General features: G+C 45.8%; 2 protein-coding genes and 1 long non-coding RNA gene across 3 annotated transcripts; 1 reads left to right on the top strand and 2 right to left on the bottom strand.

Annotated features, from left to right (window-relative positions):
• Positions 1–208: 208 nt before the first annotated feature.
• Positions 209–2,718, bottom strand: LOC112939879 (uncharacterized). Its single transcript, XR_003243799.2, has 3 exons — positions 2,173–2,718; positions 1,880–2,021; positions 209–495 (listed from the first exon to the last, which is right to left on the bottom strand). It is a non-coding gene; the product is annotated as an uncharacterized lncRNA (long non-coding RNA).
• A 4,933-nt stretch (positions 2,719–7,651) lies between these two features.
• Positions 7,652–9,462, top strand: LOC4345985 (cytochrome P450 76M5-like). Its single transcript, XM_015793327.3, has one exon. The coding sequence runs from the start codon at positions 7,681–7,683 to the stop codon at positions 9,340–9,342; it is 1,662 nt and encodes a 553-aa protein (XP_015648813.3). The 5' UTR covers positions 7,652–7,680; the 3' UTR covers positions 9,343–9,462.
• Positions 9,463–13,500: 4,038 nt separating this feature from the next.
• Positions 13,501–14,367, bottom strand: LOC107275607 (cytochrome P450 76M5-like; the record flags this gene model as incomplete). Its single annotated transcript, XM_015793847.1, has 1 exon — positions 13,501–14,367. A coding segment is annotated over one exon (867 nt), but the record flags the coding sequence as incomplete, so codon positions are not given.
• Positions 14,368–17,144: the final 2,777 nt, after the last annotated feature.

Below are 17,144 nucleotides of genomic sequence, written 5' to 3'. Positions count from 1 at the left end.
CCGGAATTCACCTCAGCATCAGCGGCCCTCAGCGGAAAGGTTAATCGGCGAACGTTCGCCGCTAGCCTATCGCGCGAATGGGTCAGGATGAAGGAGTTAAGGAGGCAGCGATGCTCCGTTTTCTCTTTTTTACGTGTTTCTTTTCAATTTCCCTTTCTTTTCTTTTTATACGTGATTTTTTTTTAATAATAGAATGAACATTCCGGCCTTTGCTCATCAAAGCTACAGCCAATTATTATAATGTATCACTCAAACAAAGAGTGTAGTTCATAATGAAATTAAACACACCCAACAAAATAAAAAACCAAACCGAAATAAATGACCAAACCGAGATAAGAAGTACACATTTATTCAAGTCTATTTGTGAATCTCCATCCATAGTTTGTAAAAAGTTGCATAACTGTCGTCTCAAGCCTACGATATGCAACCTTCATAAGCTCTCCATCATCTTCACACTTTTGCAGCTGTGTCCAACACCGGAGCCAATATGTTGCCCTGAAAATTATTTGCAAATATGAGATAGATGGTGATTTGTCAAATACCATATCATTCCTACTCAACCACAGAGCCCAACATATGGCAGATGCTCCTACAAATATGAGTTTACTCTTCTTCTTGTCAACCCTCAAAAGCCAACCATCAAACATATTAGATATGGTTCTAGGAAGGTATAAACCAAATGAGAACTGAATTGCTCTCCAAACAATTTTCGCATAGTGACAATCTATAAAAAGATATTGAATGGTCTTGTTTTTCATACAGAAACAACATCTTAAACTACCATTCCAATTTCGTCTTGCCAAATTGTCCTTAGTTAGCACAACCCCTTTTAGCAAGTATCACATAAATATCTTAATCTTAAGCGGCATCTTAAGCTTTCAAATAATCTTATTTCTCTCAATATAACCATTATTAATAAGAGATAGATATATTGACCTAACTGAAAATCTACCATTCTGGTGATAATTCCATCTAAAACAATCAGAGGATTGATTCAACTGAATATGTACAATAGAAACACACAGTTCATGCCAATATTCAAGATTCTAACCAACTAAAGCTCTTCTAAAGGAAACATTAAGTGGAACAGATCTCATAACATTGGCAATAGTAGAACTTTTCCTTCGGACAAAAGAGTATAAAGATGGATATTTGTCTTTAAAAGCCAGGTTTCCTAGCCATTTATCCTCCCAAAACCTTATCTATTCCCCATTATACGTGATTTCTAGTATGTATCACTTCTTTTCGTTTTCAAATATCTTTTTTTTCGTTATATTTTTTTTCTATAGCTTTTTTTATGGAAACTTTTTTGTATGAATTATTTTCATGGAAACTTTCTACATATACTTTTTATATATAGAATTTTCTATATACTCCCTCTGCTTCATAATGTAAGTCATTGTAGTATTTCCCACATTCATATTGATGTTAATGAATCTAGATAGATAGATATATATATGTCTAGATTCATTAATATCAATATGAATGTGAAAAATGCTACAATGACATATATTGTGAAACGAATAAAGTAGAATTTATGTATATAAACTTTCTATATATAGACTTTACGTGTGTGTGAATTTTCTATATATAGACTTTATGTATATAAACTTTAAATATATAGACTTTTTTTTCTTTATAAACTTTATAGTATGAGTTATATTTGCAGTTAGAGAGTACTATATATAATTTTAGTACAAATAAAGAAAATCTAATTATCATCGAATTCTGGATTTTTCTTTAGAAAATATAATCCAATCAAACAACTTGATAATAGGACAAATATGCATGCAGCGATCTGATATGATCTTTGTAACTGAAAAAACAAAATACTATACTAGGAGCTGAAGCACGTTATTGAGACGAAAATCGATCAAACCTGTCGACCTGTTTGTGAGACACTAACGTTCGTGGGCTAAATCCATCCAGCTCTCAGGGCTTTCACAGTGCAGTGACGGGCCATTCAGCCTGGGGAGACCAGGTCGGAGATTCTCCTCCACATCGGATCTTTGCGGTGCTTCCTGAAGAACGGGGAGCTAAATGTTGTCAAGAGTCTCATCAGAAATTACAGGTTTGGGCCCACACTTTTGTGTCATGTACACGACACAGGGAAGGGAGAGAGAGGAGTAGAGGAGATGCGATGAGGAGGAGGTGAACGGGAAGGGATCTTGCCGGAGGAGGCAGCATCGACCACCGCCGAGGAGCTCAACACGACGGCAGCCCCCGTTCTGTGCCGTTGCTGGGGAGCTCGTCGACCCTCCCTCTAGTCGCCGCCATCGCCGCTGCTTCAGGAGAGGAGAGGGTGGCCGCCTCGGTGTCGTCGCCGTCCTCGCCGCCGCATCGGGGGAGGAGAGGGGGTGGATCTCGCCACCATCGCCGCCCCACCGCCGCTTCGGGGGAGGAGAGGGGGATGGATCTCGCCGCCCCACCGCCATCGCTGCCCCGCCGCCGTCTCCGCCGCGTCGCCACTAGAGCCCTCCGTCTCCGGGTCGTCCACCGTAGGCACCCTCCGCCGAGACTGCCTCGGGATTGTTCGCCGCTGGCCAGCTACCAAATTCGGTGGGGGAGAGCGGCGGAGGGGGAGAGGGACGGTTGCGGTGGGTGGGAGAGAGAGAATGGGCGCCGGCGGCGCAGTAGAGGATGGGGAGCGATCCGGAGGTCGTGGGAAAGGGAGAGAGAGATAAAAAGTGAGGACCACGGGTGGGATCCACTCTAAAGGAAAAGTAGATCACATGCACCGTGAAGAATGTTGCTTATAAAGTTCTTAGTCTAGGTGGTAGTTTTGGCTCCTCAGAAATTGGTGACGTATTGTGAATGCCCTCAGCCTACAGGCGCCGGCGTCTGCACATCCCGCCGCAAATACCGCCATGCCGGATGCCATGCCGCGCTGGCTCCTGGCTGGCTATTCGGCTGTCGCTGTGATCGCCGCCTCGTGCTATGGAACCAGAAAGAAATAGAAGGTGTGGCTGAATAAAATAGACAACATTTAAACCTACATTTTCTATTGTCATATGATAAATAATTTTAGAGGGAGCTCCAATGTTCCTAATTAGAAATAAGTTTATCTGAGGTCCATTAACTTGTCAACGAATCCAATTTTCGTCCTTCAGTTAGAAAACCAGATACAATGGGTCCCTTAACAATTAAAACCGGTGCACATAAGGTCCCTCGGCGGTTTAGATGGTGGTTTTGGTTGACGTGGCGTCTACGTGACTAATTTGACTCGGTCTTCATCTGACGTGGCGCTTACGTGTCAATTTGATCTAGAAAAAATAAAACCCGTGGCGCTTACGTGTCAATTTGATCTAGAAAAAATAAAACCCATGGGACCCACATGTCAGTCTCACACACAAAATAATAAAAAAATGGTGGGACCCATATGGGCCCCACATGTCATTCTCAACCCCCCTCTTCCTCCTCTCTTCGCATCTCTCTTCATCTCTATCCCCTTTCCTCTCTCTTCTCTCTCTAGCGCCACCACCACCGACTCCGCTGCCGCTCCCGCCACTGCCACATCCCTCGCCGCCGCTGCCGCTACCTCTTCTCTTGCGCACGATGCAACAGGGGCGTGCGGGGGTGTTGCGGCACCGCGCCACGCCGTGGTTGGCGAGGCAGCTATGGGGCTAGGTATCGACGAGGCACAAATGGCGGCTCCTTTAGTCGTGACTAGGTGCGGATGAGCTTCAAGTGATTTTTTTTTCATTTTGTGTCGTTTGTTGATTTGAGCAGCGGTAGCAACCGCCCTCTTTTTTTTAGGAGAACGACGGCAGGAGATCTGCCGGAATTTAATTAGGAGGAAAAACAGTACAAAACAAGTTCAGTCCCGAAAATAGAAAGAAAACAGAAGCAACAATACACGACACGAAACTATGGAGGCCTAAAAGCCGAGCGACGGAGATCAAGATCTTGTTTTACTATATATGCCACAACTCTCTCTGAGGTTGAAATGTTGTTAAAAATTCTCCTGTTTCTTTCTAACCAAACATTCCACCAAGTGGTAAGCAGAGCTCCTCTCATCGCTTTCTTTTGCTCCTTCGATCGCACGCAATCGATTTGGGCCCACCAATCAGAGGTTCCGACAGAAAGGCCAACATTGTTTGTAGGTAAATGTTGCCAGGAAGTAACTAGAGACCAAACTTCCTTGAAGAAAGGGCATTCACTAAACAGATGATTAGTGTCTTCAAAGGCGCTTGTGCATAAACTACAAATCCAATTGCATGGCCAATGTCTTCTCAACAAGTTTTGAGCCGTGAGAGTTTTCTGGTGGAGGACTAGCCAACCAAAAAATTGAAATTTTGGCTCAGCCGGCGCCTTCCAAAGCGAGGAGAAATCTAAAGAGACAAAAGTTCCTTGATATTGGAAAAGATAAGCACTCTTGCTTGTGTAAACTTTGGATTCATTCCAATTCCAAGAGATGTCATCAGGACGCGGGGTAAGCAGGACTCCCTGAAGCAAACTCCCAAGCTGAACAAGTTCGTGGATTTCTTCTACTGATGTTATTTGCCTGAAAGAGATCAACCAGTTATTGTTATGGAGCTCTTGCTGGACGCTTTTTTGCTTTCTTTTTGCCAACTTGAAACACAGTGGTGCAATGTCTTTTGGGCAGTTGTTTTGTAGCCAATTGTCATGCCAAAAGCTTGTTTTTGCGCCATTCCCTAGCTCAATTGTCGTTGCTGCCTGAAACAACCTTTTATCTGTATCATCACAAGGAACGTTTATGCCAGCCCATGGTTTGTTTTCATCCTTCCAACCAAGCCAAAGCCAACGAAGACGAAGGGCTCGCGAAAACCTCTCTAAATCCAGAATGCCCAATCCACCCAAAATTTTTGGCTTACACACCGTCTGCCAGTTAACTAAACTGCTGCCTGGATTGGTTTTGTCAGGGTCTTCTCCTTTCCAAAGAAAAGATCTCCTAAAGCGATCAATTCTTTTTATCACCCATTTGGGCACTTGCAATGCGGTGAAGTGATGAATTGGCATAGAGCTTAGGACCGATTGGACCAGTGTTTTCCTCCCGGCTGAAGTAAAGAACCTCCCTTTCCAGCCGGGAATTCGCGAGCCAATTTTTTCGATTAACGGCAGGAAGTCAATTTTCCTTAGCTTTCGGATATGGAGAGGCAGACCGAGGTAGCGGCAAGGGAACTGCTTTACCATACCAGGGAAATTTGCGAGAAGAGATACGAGGTTGATGTTCTCACATCTGATCGGGTAGATCTCTGTCTTATTGATGTTTGTGTGAAGGCTAGAGGTTTGCGCAAAGAAAGTTAGGAGTCTCATAAGCACCGATAAGTCTGAAGCTTGAGGCTTCACAAAAACTGCCACGTCGTCTACATACAGGGAGCACCTGAATCTGTCAAAACTCCCGCCCATCGGAGAGAGAAGTGATGCATTTTCAGCCGCCTTAAGAATTCGGTGAAAAGGTTCCATTGCTAGGATAAACAACATCGGCGAGAGCGGATCCCCTTGTCTAAGGCCTCGGACATGGTTTATTGATTGCCCTGGAGATCCATTGAGAAGCACTTGGGAGGAAGAGGTTGCAAGTAAATTGGAAATCCAGTTTAGCCAACGGGTTCCAAAACCAAACTGACGAAGAACTTCAAGAAGGTAGGGCCAACAAACCGTGTCAAACGCTTTGGCGATATCAATTTTGATAAACAGACTCGTTTTCTTCGTTCTATGTAAATATTGTACCATGTTTTTGACGAAGACGAAATTATCGTGGATAGCCCTTTTTCGAACAAAGGCACTCTGGTTGGTGGAGACAAGCTCGCACAGTCTTGGCGCTAGCCTGTTTGCCAACCGCCCTCTCAACCAACGTATCTCCTATCTTCGGCGGCTTCCAGCCATCGGAATCAAATAACAAGCGCAACAGTATGCCGAGCACCCAGAACTGGTCCTCACCTGCACCATCCTTCGCAGCAACGACAGGGCCGACCTCCTTCCGGACGGCAGCGAGCTCCCGCCGGCGGGCCGCAGTGAAGCGCCACAGCACGGGAGCGTCCATGCGGCCGCACATCCACCGGAGGCCCCACGGACGTCGGCGGGCGGGGGCTCCGCGGACTCGGCCTCCGCGACGGCCGCGGACAGCGCCGTCTCGACCTCGGCGAGGCGCACGGGGACGGCGGCCTTGCAGGCCTCGAGTGACGCGAGGGACTCGAAGCTGGTGGAGGCGTCCACGGCGGCGCTAGGGTATCGTCGAGCGACGCGGAGCGGGCTGCGAGGTCCTCGTCGAGCGAGGCGAAGTGGGCGAGCGAGCACGACCAGGCGTCGTGGCAAGCGGCGAGGAGTTGCTGGTGGGAGTCGAGGTGAGCGAGGAGGCGCCGGACCTCGCCGGGGGCGGCGGCGGAATCGCCGGTGGTCGCCATGGCTGTGAGAGCAAGCAGGTTGGGTTTGGACTGTACTCCGTCCTTCCTAAATTCATCATCATATAAGTTTATGCACTAAGACCAAGAACAATTTAAATCACATCACACCATGCACACATTCTCCCACAATACAACATACTCCAAACTGGCAAATGCTAACACTATGCAACGAGATTTTAATCAATACAGCTGTCAGCACATGCATCGGCATGCACGCAGCTGTGGAAGCTAGGGGTTTTCTTAAGTCACATAAGACGTGGTGATTATGGGCATGTTTGTAGAGTTTCTAGCAACTACAGTTTTTCTTAAAATTTCTAACTTTTTAGATAGTATGGATTCTCACACAGATTCTAAGAATTACAATTATAGAATCCAGAAAATAAATCTGAAATTAGAAGATGCTTCTTAGATTCTTAAGCCCCACAAACAAGACCCATAAAACATATAGATAGCTAAAACATTGAGTTGGATAGGTGCAGCCCAAAATGCCCATGAGACGTGCACGATGCGGTCATACTAACACGAGAGGGGTCCATGGACTGAATCGCCGTTCTAGCTTTTTGGTCTTGGTCTTTTTTTATCACTAAAAGCCTAAAATCTATATCAGTTACACGCTTAGGGTTTGTTTGGATAATAGGATAAAAAAGTGGGATTTGCGATAGTAGGGAAATGAGGAATGAGTTAGGATTAAATGGAGGAGAAAGAATGAATGGTTAAGATTTAAAGATGTGTTTTAGTGGGTGGGAAATCATTTCCCTAACTCATTAGCCAAACAAGACCTTACACTTAAACTTCATCGCAGTAGATGCAGATAATGAAGATCTGTCATCATCTAGATTACCTAAAATGTGCGCTCATGTGCAGCCCTTGGTCTCACTACCACGAATCAAGCAGATAGATTGAAACGCTGACAAAACACTGGTCACCGGAAGGCGATAGGTGTGGTCTTATTTCGACTTGTAACTATCCATACCACCAGCAATTACCGGTAGAAAGTTAGAAACGAAGTAAGAACATGAACTGTTTACTACGGCGCCCATGGCCGGAACCGTGATGCTGTACGTACGTAGCGCAGGTGACAACAATGAACAAATTGTTCGCTTGTACATGTGTTTGATTTTGCTTGTGGTTGCCGTGGATTTTGGCCAAAGCTGACCGACTTGTGTGCGACACTGGCGTATCACGAGTGAGTCCAGAAAATAGTGTGAGCAAAAACTCTGCCTGACTTGTAGTGATAAAGTCGTCCACTTGAACGGGAGGAACGCCATTATTCCAACTTCCAAGTCGCTACAAACACAGTAACGGCTGCTACGAAATGCATGGTTTCTTCGGAAATCGGAACACATTTGTTTGTGGTACTCCAGTCCTTACCTCGGCGTCGACTCGTACGTTTAAATCTAGCTCCACTTATACCGGAGATACGACACCCCCAGAGTTTGCGTACACGCGCACGTCCGCAATGGAGCGCGAGGCGTGGCTGCTATGTGCAGCGCTCGCCGCGGCGATGGTCTACTACTACTACTACTACCTCGCCTGCACGACGCGCCGCGCACAGCGGCGTCTGCCTCCTGGGCCGACGCCGCTGCCGGTGATCGGCAACGTGCTCAGCCTGAGCGGCGACATGCACCACGAGCTTGCGCGCCTCGCACGGGAGCAGTACGGGCCCGTGATGACGCTGAAGCTGGGCCTCTTCACCGCCGTGGTCGTCTCCTCGCCCGACGCGGCGAGGGAGGCGTTCACCAAGCACGACCGGCGCCTCGCGGCGCGCACGGTGCCGGACATCAGCCGCGCGCGCGGGTTAACCGGCCGGTCCATGATATGGCTGCCGAGCTCCGACCCGCGCTGGAAGACGCTGCGCAGCGCGGTGGCCACGCACTTCTTCTCGCCACGGAGCCTCGCCGCTGCCCGCGGCGTCCGCGAGCGCAAGGTGCGGGACATCGTCAACTACTTCGCCGGGCACGCCGCGGAGGTGATCGACGTCGGCGAGGCCGTGTACGGCGGCGTTATCAACATCGTGTCGAACGCCTTCTTCTCCGCCGATGTGGTTGACGTCGGCAAGGAGTCGGCGCACGGGTTACGGGAAACATTGGAGGACATCATCTTGGCGATCGCGAAGCCGAACGTCTCCGACCTTTTCCCCTTCCTCCGCCGGCTCGACCTGCAGGGATGGCGTCGCTGGGCGGAGAAGCGCTACGACAAGGTGTTCGGCATCTTAGATGACAAAATCAACAGCCGCTTGGCCGACGCCGACGCTGACGCCTCGACGAAGAAGCACGGCGACTTCCTGGACTCCCTCCTCGAGCTCATGTCCGCCGGCAAGATCGCCTGCGACGACGTGACCACCGTAATGTTTGACGCCTTCGGCGCCGGGACCGACACGATCTCCAACACGGTGGTCTGGGCAATGGCGGAGCTACTCCGCAACCCGAGCATAATGGCGAAGGTGCGCGCGGAGATGGAGGACGTCCTCGCCGGCAAGAAAACCATCGAGGAGAACGACACCGAGAAGCTGCCGTACCTCCGGGCCGTGATAAAGGAGGCAATGCGGCTTCACCCGGTGGCGCCGATCCTCCTGCCTCACCGGGCGGCGGAGGACGGCGTGGAGATCGGCGGCTACGCCGTGCCGAAGGGCTCGACTGTGATATTCAATGTGTGGACTATCATGCGAGACCCTGCAGCGTGGGAGAGGCCGGAGGAGTTCATGCCGGAGAGGTTCCTGCAAAGAGCAGAGGTGGATTTCCGAGGTAAAGACTTCGAGTTCATCCCGTTCGGGGCCGGAAGGAGGCTGTGCCCGGGGTTGCCGATGACAGAGCGCGTCGTGCCATTCATTTTGGCGTCGCTGCTTCATGCGTTCGAGTGGAGGCTCCCTGTCGGTGTGGCAGCGGAGACTTTGGATCTTAGTGAGAAGTTTACTACTGTCAATGTTCTTGTTACTCCACTCAAGGCCATCCCCATACTTGCCTCTCATCAAATTTAAGTGTAGTAGTGGTACGTACTAGGATACTAGCATACTGTCTGCATGTTCACGAGAATAGGTTTACTTCACAGTTTAAATGTCAAATAAAACTATTAGAAGATACTACTGCCACTTCTCTTATTCTTCAACAACCCCGGTACTTCAATCCCTATCAATTCTTGCAACCTTTAAGTTTCAAGCTACGCAACGCTATGCATATTAGTGGTAGCATATTAAATTCGGTATATCACATATATACATAAACACACACGGCGAGAATACCGCATATCAGTTCCTAAACGGAGATAAATTCTCAAATAAGGATAGGGTCAGCAGACAAGAAAGGAGTTACTACCGACTAAGAGCAAGAACAATAGCAGACTATAAGACGGTTATAAGCACATGAAGGAGGGATTAGAGAGGAGAGAGAAGAAAAGTGGGTTATAAATTTGATTTTGGAAGGCTGTTTTAGGTTCTTCTCCCGGCATCATTCTGATTTGGTGGTATCCTGCTCTCAAGTCCAGTTTGGAGAACCACTTTGAACCATGTAATTCATCCAACAATTCTTCTATAATAGGAACAGGATATTTGCTCTTGATGGTTAATGTATTGAGCTGTCTGTAATCAACACATAGCCTCCATGTGCTATCCTTTTTCTTGACAAGTAAAGCAGGTGAAGACCATGCACTTTGGCTGGGCTGGATAACTCCTGACTCTAGCATCTCAGACACTTGTTTCTCTATCTCATTCTTGAGTTCTGGATTGTATCTGTAGGGTCTCAGGTTCACTGGTTGGGCTCCATCAATCAAAGGAATTTTGTTATCACAATACCTGACAGGAGGCAGGCCTTTTGGTTCTGCAAACACATCCTCAAATTCTTGCAATAACTTCTGCACAGGGACTAGTATAATCTGTTTCTCCTCAGAGCTACTTGTTGACAGTTGTACCATGTACATAATAGAACCAGTTTTGGCCATCCCCAACAATTGGTCTCCAGATATTGCCAAACACTGCTAAGGCTTAGAATTAATTCCCATCAACCGAATCAACTGTTGGTTATATTGAAATTCCACCCATTTTTTATTCCAGTCGATCTGCATAGGACTGTGCTGAGTCAGCCAGTCCATTCCCAAAATGATGTCGTAATTACCCAAAGGAATTAATGTGAAATCATTTTTGAAACTATGACCTTGCATCCACCAAGTACAACCAGGAATAACCTTAGTACACTCCAGCTGTCCCCCATCAACTATCTGAACCCTCAATGGTTTCTGCAGCACTTCCACACCATTCAGTTTGTTTCCAATCTGTTCATCAATAAAAGAATTGGTACTGCCTGAATCTACTAGCATAAGCAACTCTGTTCCCTGAATCCACCCCTTGAGTCGAATAGATTTCCTGGATTCAGTCCCATTCAATGCCTGTTGAGATATAGCCAACAGATTCACTTCTTCTTCTTCTTCAGGTGGGGTAGCAGGATCTGAACTCACTTCACTGTCAGTATGCAAGGCCTCCATTAGCTCCTGTACCACATTTAGCTGTACTGAATTGGCACACTTATGGTCCCTCCCCCATCTTTCACCACAAATGAAACATAAGCCCTTGGATTTCCTGTAAGCCTTGAGTGCAGACACCCTGTCTTCCTTTGGTCTAGTTGGTTCAGGACTAGTGAAGGTCACCCTCTGTTGAGTTGAGGTTGGAGTGGTAGGCATAACTGTACTTCTAGTAGAAGACTTGATGTAATTGCTTAACTGATCACTTTTCTTGAAATTGCCAGTTCTAAGTCCTTCCAGGGCCTCTTCCTGTAAAAGTGCAACAGAGCAAGCTGTATCCAGGTCTTGGGGTCTTTGTACTAGCACTACTGACCTCACTTCATCTTTTAACCCATCAATAAACTTGGTCACAAAATAATCAGGTGGTGCAGTGCTTTCATAAGCATTGAGTTGATGCATTATGGCGTCAAACTTCTCCACATATTCAGCAACAGAAGCAGTCTGCTTCACACGCAGCCACTGCCTTATCATGGCATGTTGCCTATCCTTAGTGAATCTAGCACAAACCCTTTCACACAAATCACTCCATGTTACCCCAATCAACTGGCTGCGAACTGACTGTAACCAGAATGCTGCATTGCCCACGAAGTTTAATGTTGCTATCTTAACCTAGTTGCTAGGTGAAATTCCATACACATCAAAATACACTTCACAGTTAGCCTTCCACATCTGGGGGTTCTCTCCATTGAACTGGGGACAAGTCATGGGTGGCACACTATTTCCCAAGTTAATTCCCTGACTTCCCGAAGCAGAGGCCCAAGCAAATTCATCTTGCAAATTACTTGCAGAATTGAGTTTCGGATCTCTCATACCTTGAATCTGGAATGGTGATTGGAACGGTGGTGGTGTTAACTGCTCCTCCTTCGCCTCCACCGGCTTTTTGGCGCCCCCATCCTGTTTCTGAACTGTGCCCTCCAAGTGTTCGACCTTAGTACTCAGCGACCCAAGCACCGACGAGAGATCATCCACCCGCCGCTCCACTTGAGGTAACCTCGCCTCGACCACCCGGTTGAGCTCCGCCAGATCTGCACGGGTGCGCGCCTCCGCCTCCACCCTCTTCTTCTCATTCTCCTCCACCACCTTCAACGGCAAGTCCAGCTTCCCTTCCTGCGCCATGGACAACTAAGCGTGGATTTCTCGGTATGAAGAACTTGCGTCCGCTCCGAATTCAACCAACCCAATCGAGGCAAGTTTCCTTTTCGCGAGACTCAACTCCGAAGAATCGGTCTCAATCTCCGATCGGTAATTCTACGGTCGAATCAAGAGATTGTGGACGCAGAAGCTCTGATACCAGATTTTGTTAGAACCCTAGCTCACGATTCACACAAGCACACAAGAACAAGATGATACGAGGAACTCGATTAATAGATTTCTCTCTTGCGTCCAACCGGACCAAGCCACCGCCGCCGCCGAGTTCTAAGCCAAGTTATTACAGCTGTTGTTTTGAGTATTTATAGGATGTTCTCTCCTCACCAACTCTCTCTCTCTCTCTCTTTCTCTCTCTCTTACATGGCCAAGATGGGCCGATACACAGAGATGGTTCATACAGCCCAGTCAGGTCCCATGTACTTCTTGTTCCTTCGCCGGATGCCTTTTCCCCTTGGTAAGGTGTCTTCCTCCAACCCGTCTTCAGACTGTGCGTCGTCAGCCTTGTTGTCGTCTTCCCCTTCAGGTCCTTCCTTCTCTTGGGACTTCCAGCTGGTACTTCCTTGAGCTCTAACAGGAAGGAAAAACAAAGCAGATGATTTGGGGGAGATAGACATGTTGCTTTGAGATTTGTATTAGACAAGTGTAACACAAAGAAGCAAGGTCTTACAGATGAGTAAAGGACTGAGGTCCTGTGTGATTTTCTTCCGGGGGGAGTGGCGTAGTACATAACTACATATGCAGTGTAAATAGGAGAGAGAGTATGCCTAACGGGAGAGCTTGAGTGCGCCAGTGCTGCTACATGTGCAATGCTTGTTCAACTGGCGGAGGCGAGCATCCAATATCGGACGTACAATCCCTAGCTTCCCTGGCAAAGTTGTCATGCCATACCTCGTGGAAAAAAAAACAATCCCAGTTTCAGTCGCTGTGTGCATATGCATGCCATATGTATCGGACTATCGATGGATGGTGTTTAGCATTTGTATGGTAGGAGTAAGTTGTAAAGTATGAACACAAGAATGTCAGAATGTTGGTTCTCGTATGTGCAGGCAATCTGTAAAACATATTTATGCTGAAAACACTAACGGGCGAACGCAAACGTTATGTTTTCTTGAGTTTTCGGCAAATCCAACAAGAACTCATGAACCATTATGGATCCCGCCTTGAATAATCCCATTTCACTTTCTTCCTTGTGTCGGTAACTCCTTACATCCTCAAGACCAAATTAATCCATATCAGAGAATTTATCTGCATAGTTATAAAATATGCAGTATTCTCGCCGGTGTATGTGTATGTACTCCTATATGTGATATCCCAAATTTAATATACTAACACCAATATGCAAAGCGTTGCCTTCAAAGTTGCAACAATTTCACTTATATTTGATCAGGAGAAACATCCAGGTATCTTCCAGCTAGTTACACAAAGTGATGGTCTAGCTGGTTCGAAGCATCACCCATTTTATTTATTTAATATTAGGTCATTCCCTAATATTTTCATTTTTAGAGGCAAGTATAGGGATGGCCTTGAGTGGAGTAACAAGAACATTGACAGTAGTAAACTTCTCGCTAAGATCCAAAGACTCGGCTGTCATACCGCCAGGGAGCCTCCACTCGAACGAGTGAAGCAGCGACGCCAAAATGAATGGCACGACGCGCTCTGCCATCAGCAACCCCGGGCACAGCCTCCTTCCGGCCCAAAACGGGATGAACTTGTAGTCTTTTCCCCTGAAATCCACCTCCTCCGCCATGTCCATGAACCTCTCTGGCATGAACTCCTCGGGCCTCTCCCACGCCGCCGGGTCACGCATGATCGCCCACACGTTGAAGATCACCGTCGAGCCCTTGGGCACGGCGTAGCCCCCGATCTCCGCGCCGTCCTCCTCCGCCCGGTGCGGCACGAGGATCGGCGCCGCCGGGTGCAGGCGCATCGCCTCCCTCAGCACGGCCTGGAGGTACGGCAGCTTCTCCACGTCGTTCTCCTCGATGGTTTTCTTGCCGGCGAGGGCGTGGTTCATCTCGGCGCGCGCCTTGGTCATTACGCTCGGGTTGCGGAGCAGCTCCGCCATCGCCCACTCCACCGTGATGGCGATCGTGTCGGTCCCGGCGCCGAACAAGTCGAACATTATGCTTGTCACGTCGTCGCGAGCGATCTTGCCTGCGGACATGAGGTCGAGGAGGGAGTCCAGGAAGTCGCCGGCGCCGGCGTCGGCGTGCTTTCCGGTCGAGGCGTCGGCCAAGCGGCTGTTGATTACGCTGTCGAAGATGCCGAACACCTTGTCGTAGCGCTTCTCCGCCCAGCGACGCCATCCCTGCAGGTCGAGCCGGCGGAGGTTGAGCACGCCACCGTTTGATTGTTTGTTTCAATTGTGACAAGCCACACTTTCTTGCTTTATGAGGCTACATGTCATATACTTATTTTCTAGCCAAACATTGCCACACTTGTGACGAACAAATTGTTGACCACACTTTGTTTATCATACCACACCTATGACAAATTGAGTTGTGGTAATATTAGGCAACAACAAACATACACTAATAGTCTTAAGTAAGCGTGTAATCAACTTTAAAATATTTGCCTACAAATCTTACCTTTTGAAAAGAGAATCCCAAAACATAACAAGAATGAGCCACATCATCCAATAAATAATAGTTGTTAGATCAAGAAGCAAACAAAATTGGTAGAATAAATCTCAGCCATTGGATAAAAGAGGGCGTTCTGGAGTTTTCCAGTGTCTTCTTCATATGTGGGAGAGAGATATAAAGCAAAAAAGACACACATAAGAAATAAAGAAAAAATAAATGTTTGTATGGTTGAGAGAAAAGGTAAAAACATTTGTTTCTTGAGACAAACATATATTTTATAATTTTTTCACAACAAATTCTTCAATGACGTAATATCAATAATAGATTATTCTTAAATAGCAAATAAAAATGATAGTGAGTCGCGCGAATGCACAACTTTATGCACTAGCAATTTCTAAAATATTTATCTTAGAAATATGAAGATCATATGTATAGATTAGTCTTAAAATACACTTCAATAAAATCTTATGTTTGTTGATATTTCTATATATATAATAATAAAAAATACTGGTCAAAGTTGATTTTTGACTACCATGTTCTCAGTTTTAGTCTAGAACATAACAAGAATGAGCCACATCATCCAATAAATAATAGCCGTTAAATCAAGAAGCAAACAAAACGGGTAGAATAATCTCAGCTATTGGATAAAAGAGGGTATTCTGGAGTTTTCCAGTGTCTCCTTCATATGTGGGAGAGAGATATAAAGCAAAGAAGATACACATAAGAAATAAAGAAAAAAAATAAATGTTGTATGGTTGAGAGAAATGATAAAAACATTTGTTTCTTGAAACAAACATATACTTTATATATTTTTCACAGCAAATTCTTCAGTGGCATAATATTAGTAATAGATTATACTTAAACACCAATAAAAAAAGATAGTGATAGTCCCGCGAAAGCACAACTTCATGCAGTAGCAATTTCTAAAATATATATCTTAGAAATACGAAGATCATATGTATAGATTAGTCTTAAAATATACTTCAATAATATCATATTTTTGTCGATATTTCTATATATATTATAATAGAACATGCCGGTCAAAGTTGATTTTTGACTACCGTGTTCTTAGCTCTAGTCCAAAACGATAAGTATTATCAGTCCGCAGGAGTAATTTGGTTGTACAACACAATTTGTTAATCTTATAATCTGCCTTGTTTACACTGTACAGCATCTGCGCGCCATAGGAACAATTCATGTTTTCACTTCGTTTCTCTTTCTACTTTTCTAGTTCTGCTGTTGATCATCTCCAACAGTGCATGGGAGGAATTTGTTTCTTGAAGGGCCCCACTTGAAACGCACGAATAGTAAAGCAGGGGAATAGAAAAAAAACAACATTTTTATAAAAATACATATGCAAAACAGAACATTACAAGACAAAACAGTTTTTTGAAACCGAACAAGACAAAACAATAACCGTTTGGATAGATATTAGGAAAAACATCGAATTCGATGAGAGAGAGAGAGAGATTCCAAAAAAAAAAAAGATTTCAAGATGTTATGGCTTTTACTAGCTTTTCTCCAGATTTTTCATTTGAGCCATTTTGAAATAATTCCGTATGGTTTAGGAAAAAGCCCGATCCTTTAGTTTAAAGGGCCAAATAGAATATGTTCTAAGGAGTTAAAATCCTACTCCTCCGTCCGTCATGAGTTCAAACTTTAGCAACTAATGTGATTTTATCACTAAACTACCGTATTATTCATTGGATTTTCTATCTAGTTTTTTAATAACAGTCTCTATGCCTAAAATTTGTTATAACAGAGGGAATGCATGCAATTCTTTTTCACAAATTCTTTGTTTCAAAGTTGGCCGTAATGCATGTGCTTGTACATTCGGGAACCTGTAATTATTGGGGTAGCCGTTCGACAAAGACTACACCAATTGTTCTCCAGTGCTCAGTCCTCACCGACTCACCGTACTTGAGGTCCATGCGAAGATAGAGGAAAGGGATGACGGTCCATGCGCAGCCAACATTTTTCGGCCCATGGACCTCATCCGTGTTAGAGTACGTTGTCCAGTTGAAGGGGAATAAGTATACTTTGCCTCCCTCAACTCTTGCTGCTGGTTGAATCACATCCCTCAACCGTAAAACCGGGTAAAAAAAACATCCGCCATCTTCAAAAACCGGTACAAATTGTCTCATTCGATAGTTTGGGAGGTGGTTTCATCCGACGTGGCAATTTTGACCATGTTAATAGGCAGAGTCAGTTTGTAGGCCCCACCTGTCAGCGACTTCTTACCTTTCTTCTTGGCGGCGGAACTCCACAGACGACGACAGCGTGCATCGAGCGGAGATGGCAAACCGGTTGGAAGTCACGAGGACTCGCCGTGGATAATAAGGGCATGTTCACTTTGATGCCATTTTCAACCTTAGCAAATTTTGACAAAGTTGCCAAAAAAATGGTTACATTTGGTTTGTTGCCAAATTTTGGTAACTATATAAGAAATTCTGCTAAAATTTTAGTAAGTTGCAAAAAAAATTTAGCAATGCTAAATTTTGGTAAGGTTTTTTTTTATCAAAGTGAACAGGCCCTAAAA

Source organism: Oryza sativa, chromosome 8 (assembly GCF_034140825.1).
Source record: "Oryza sativa Japonica Group chromosome 8, ASM3414082v1".
NCBI lineage: Eukaryota > Viridiplantae > Streptophyta > Magnoliopsida > Poales > Poaceae > Oryza > Oryza sativa.
This window is presented reverse-complemented; position numbering and strand designations above follow the sequence as displayed.

What these genes read in the sequence shown, in the direction of transcription:
- LOC4345985 (XM_015793327.3), top strand. Translation starts at nt 7,681, where the DNA reads ATGCATGGTTTCTTCGGAAATCGGAACACATTTGTTTGTGGTACTCCA.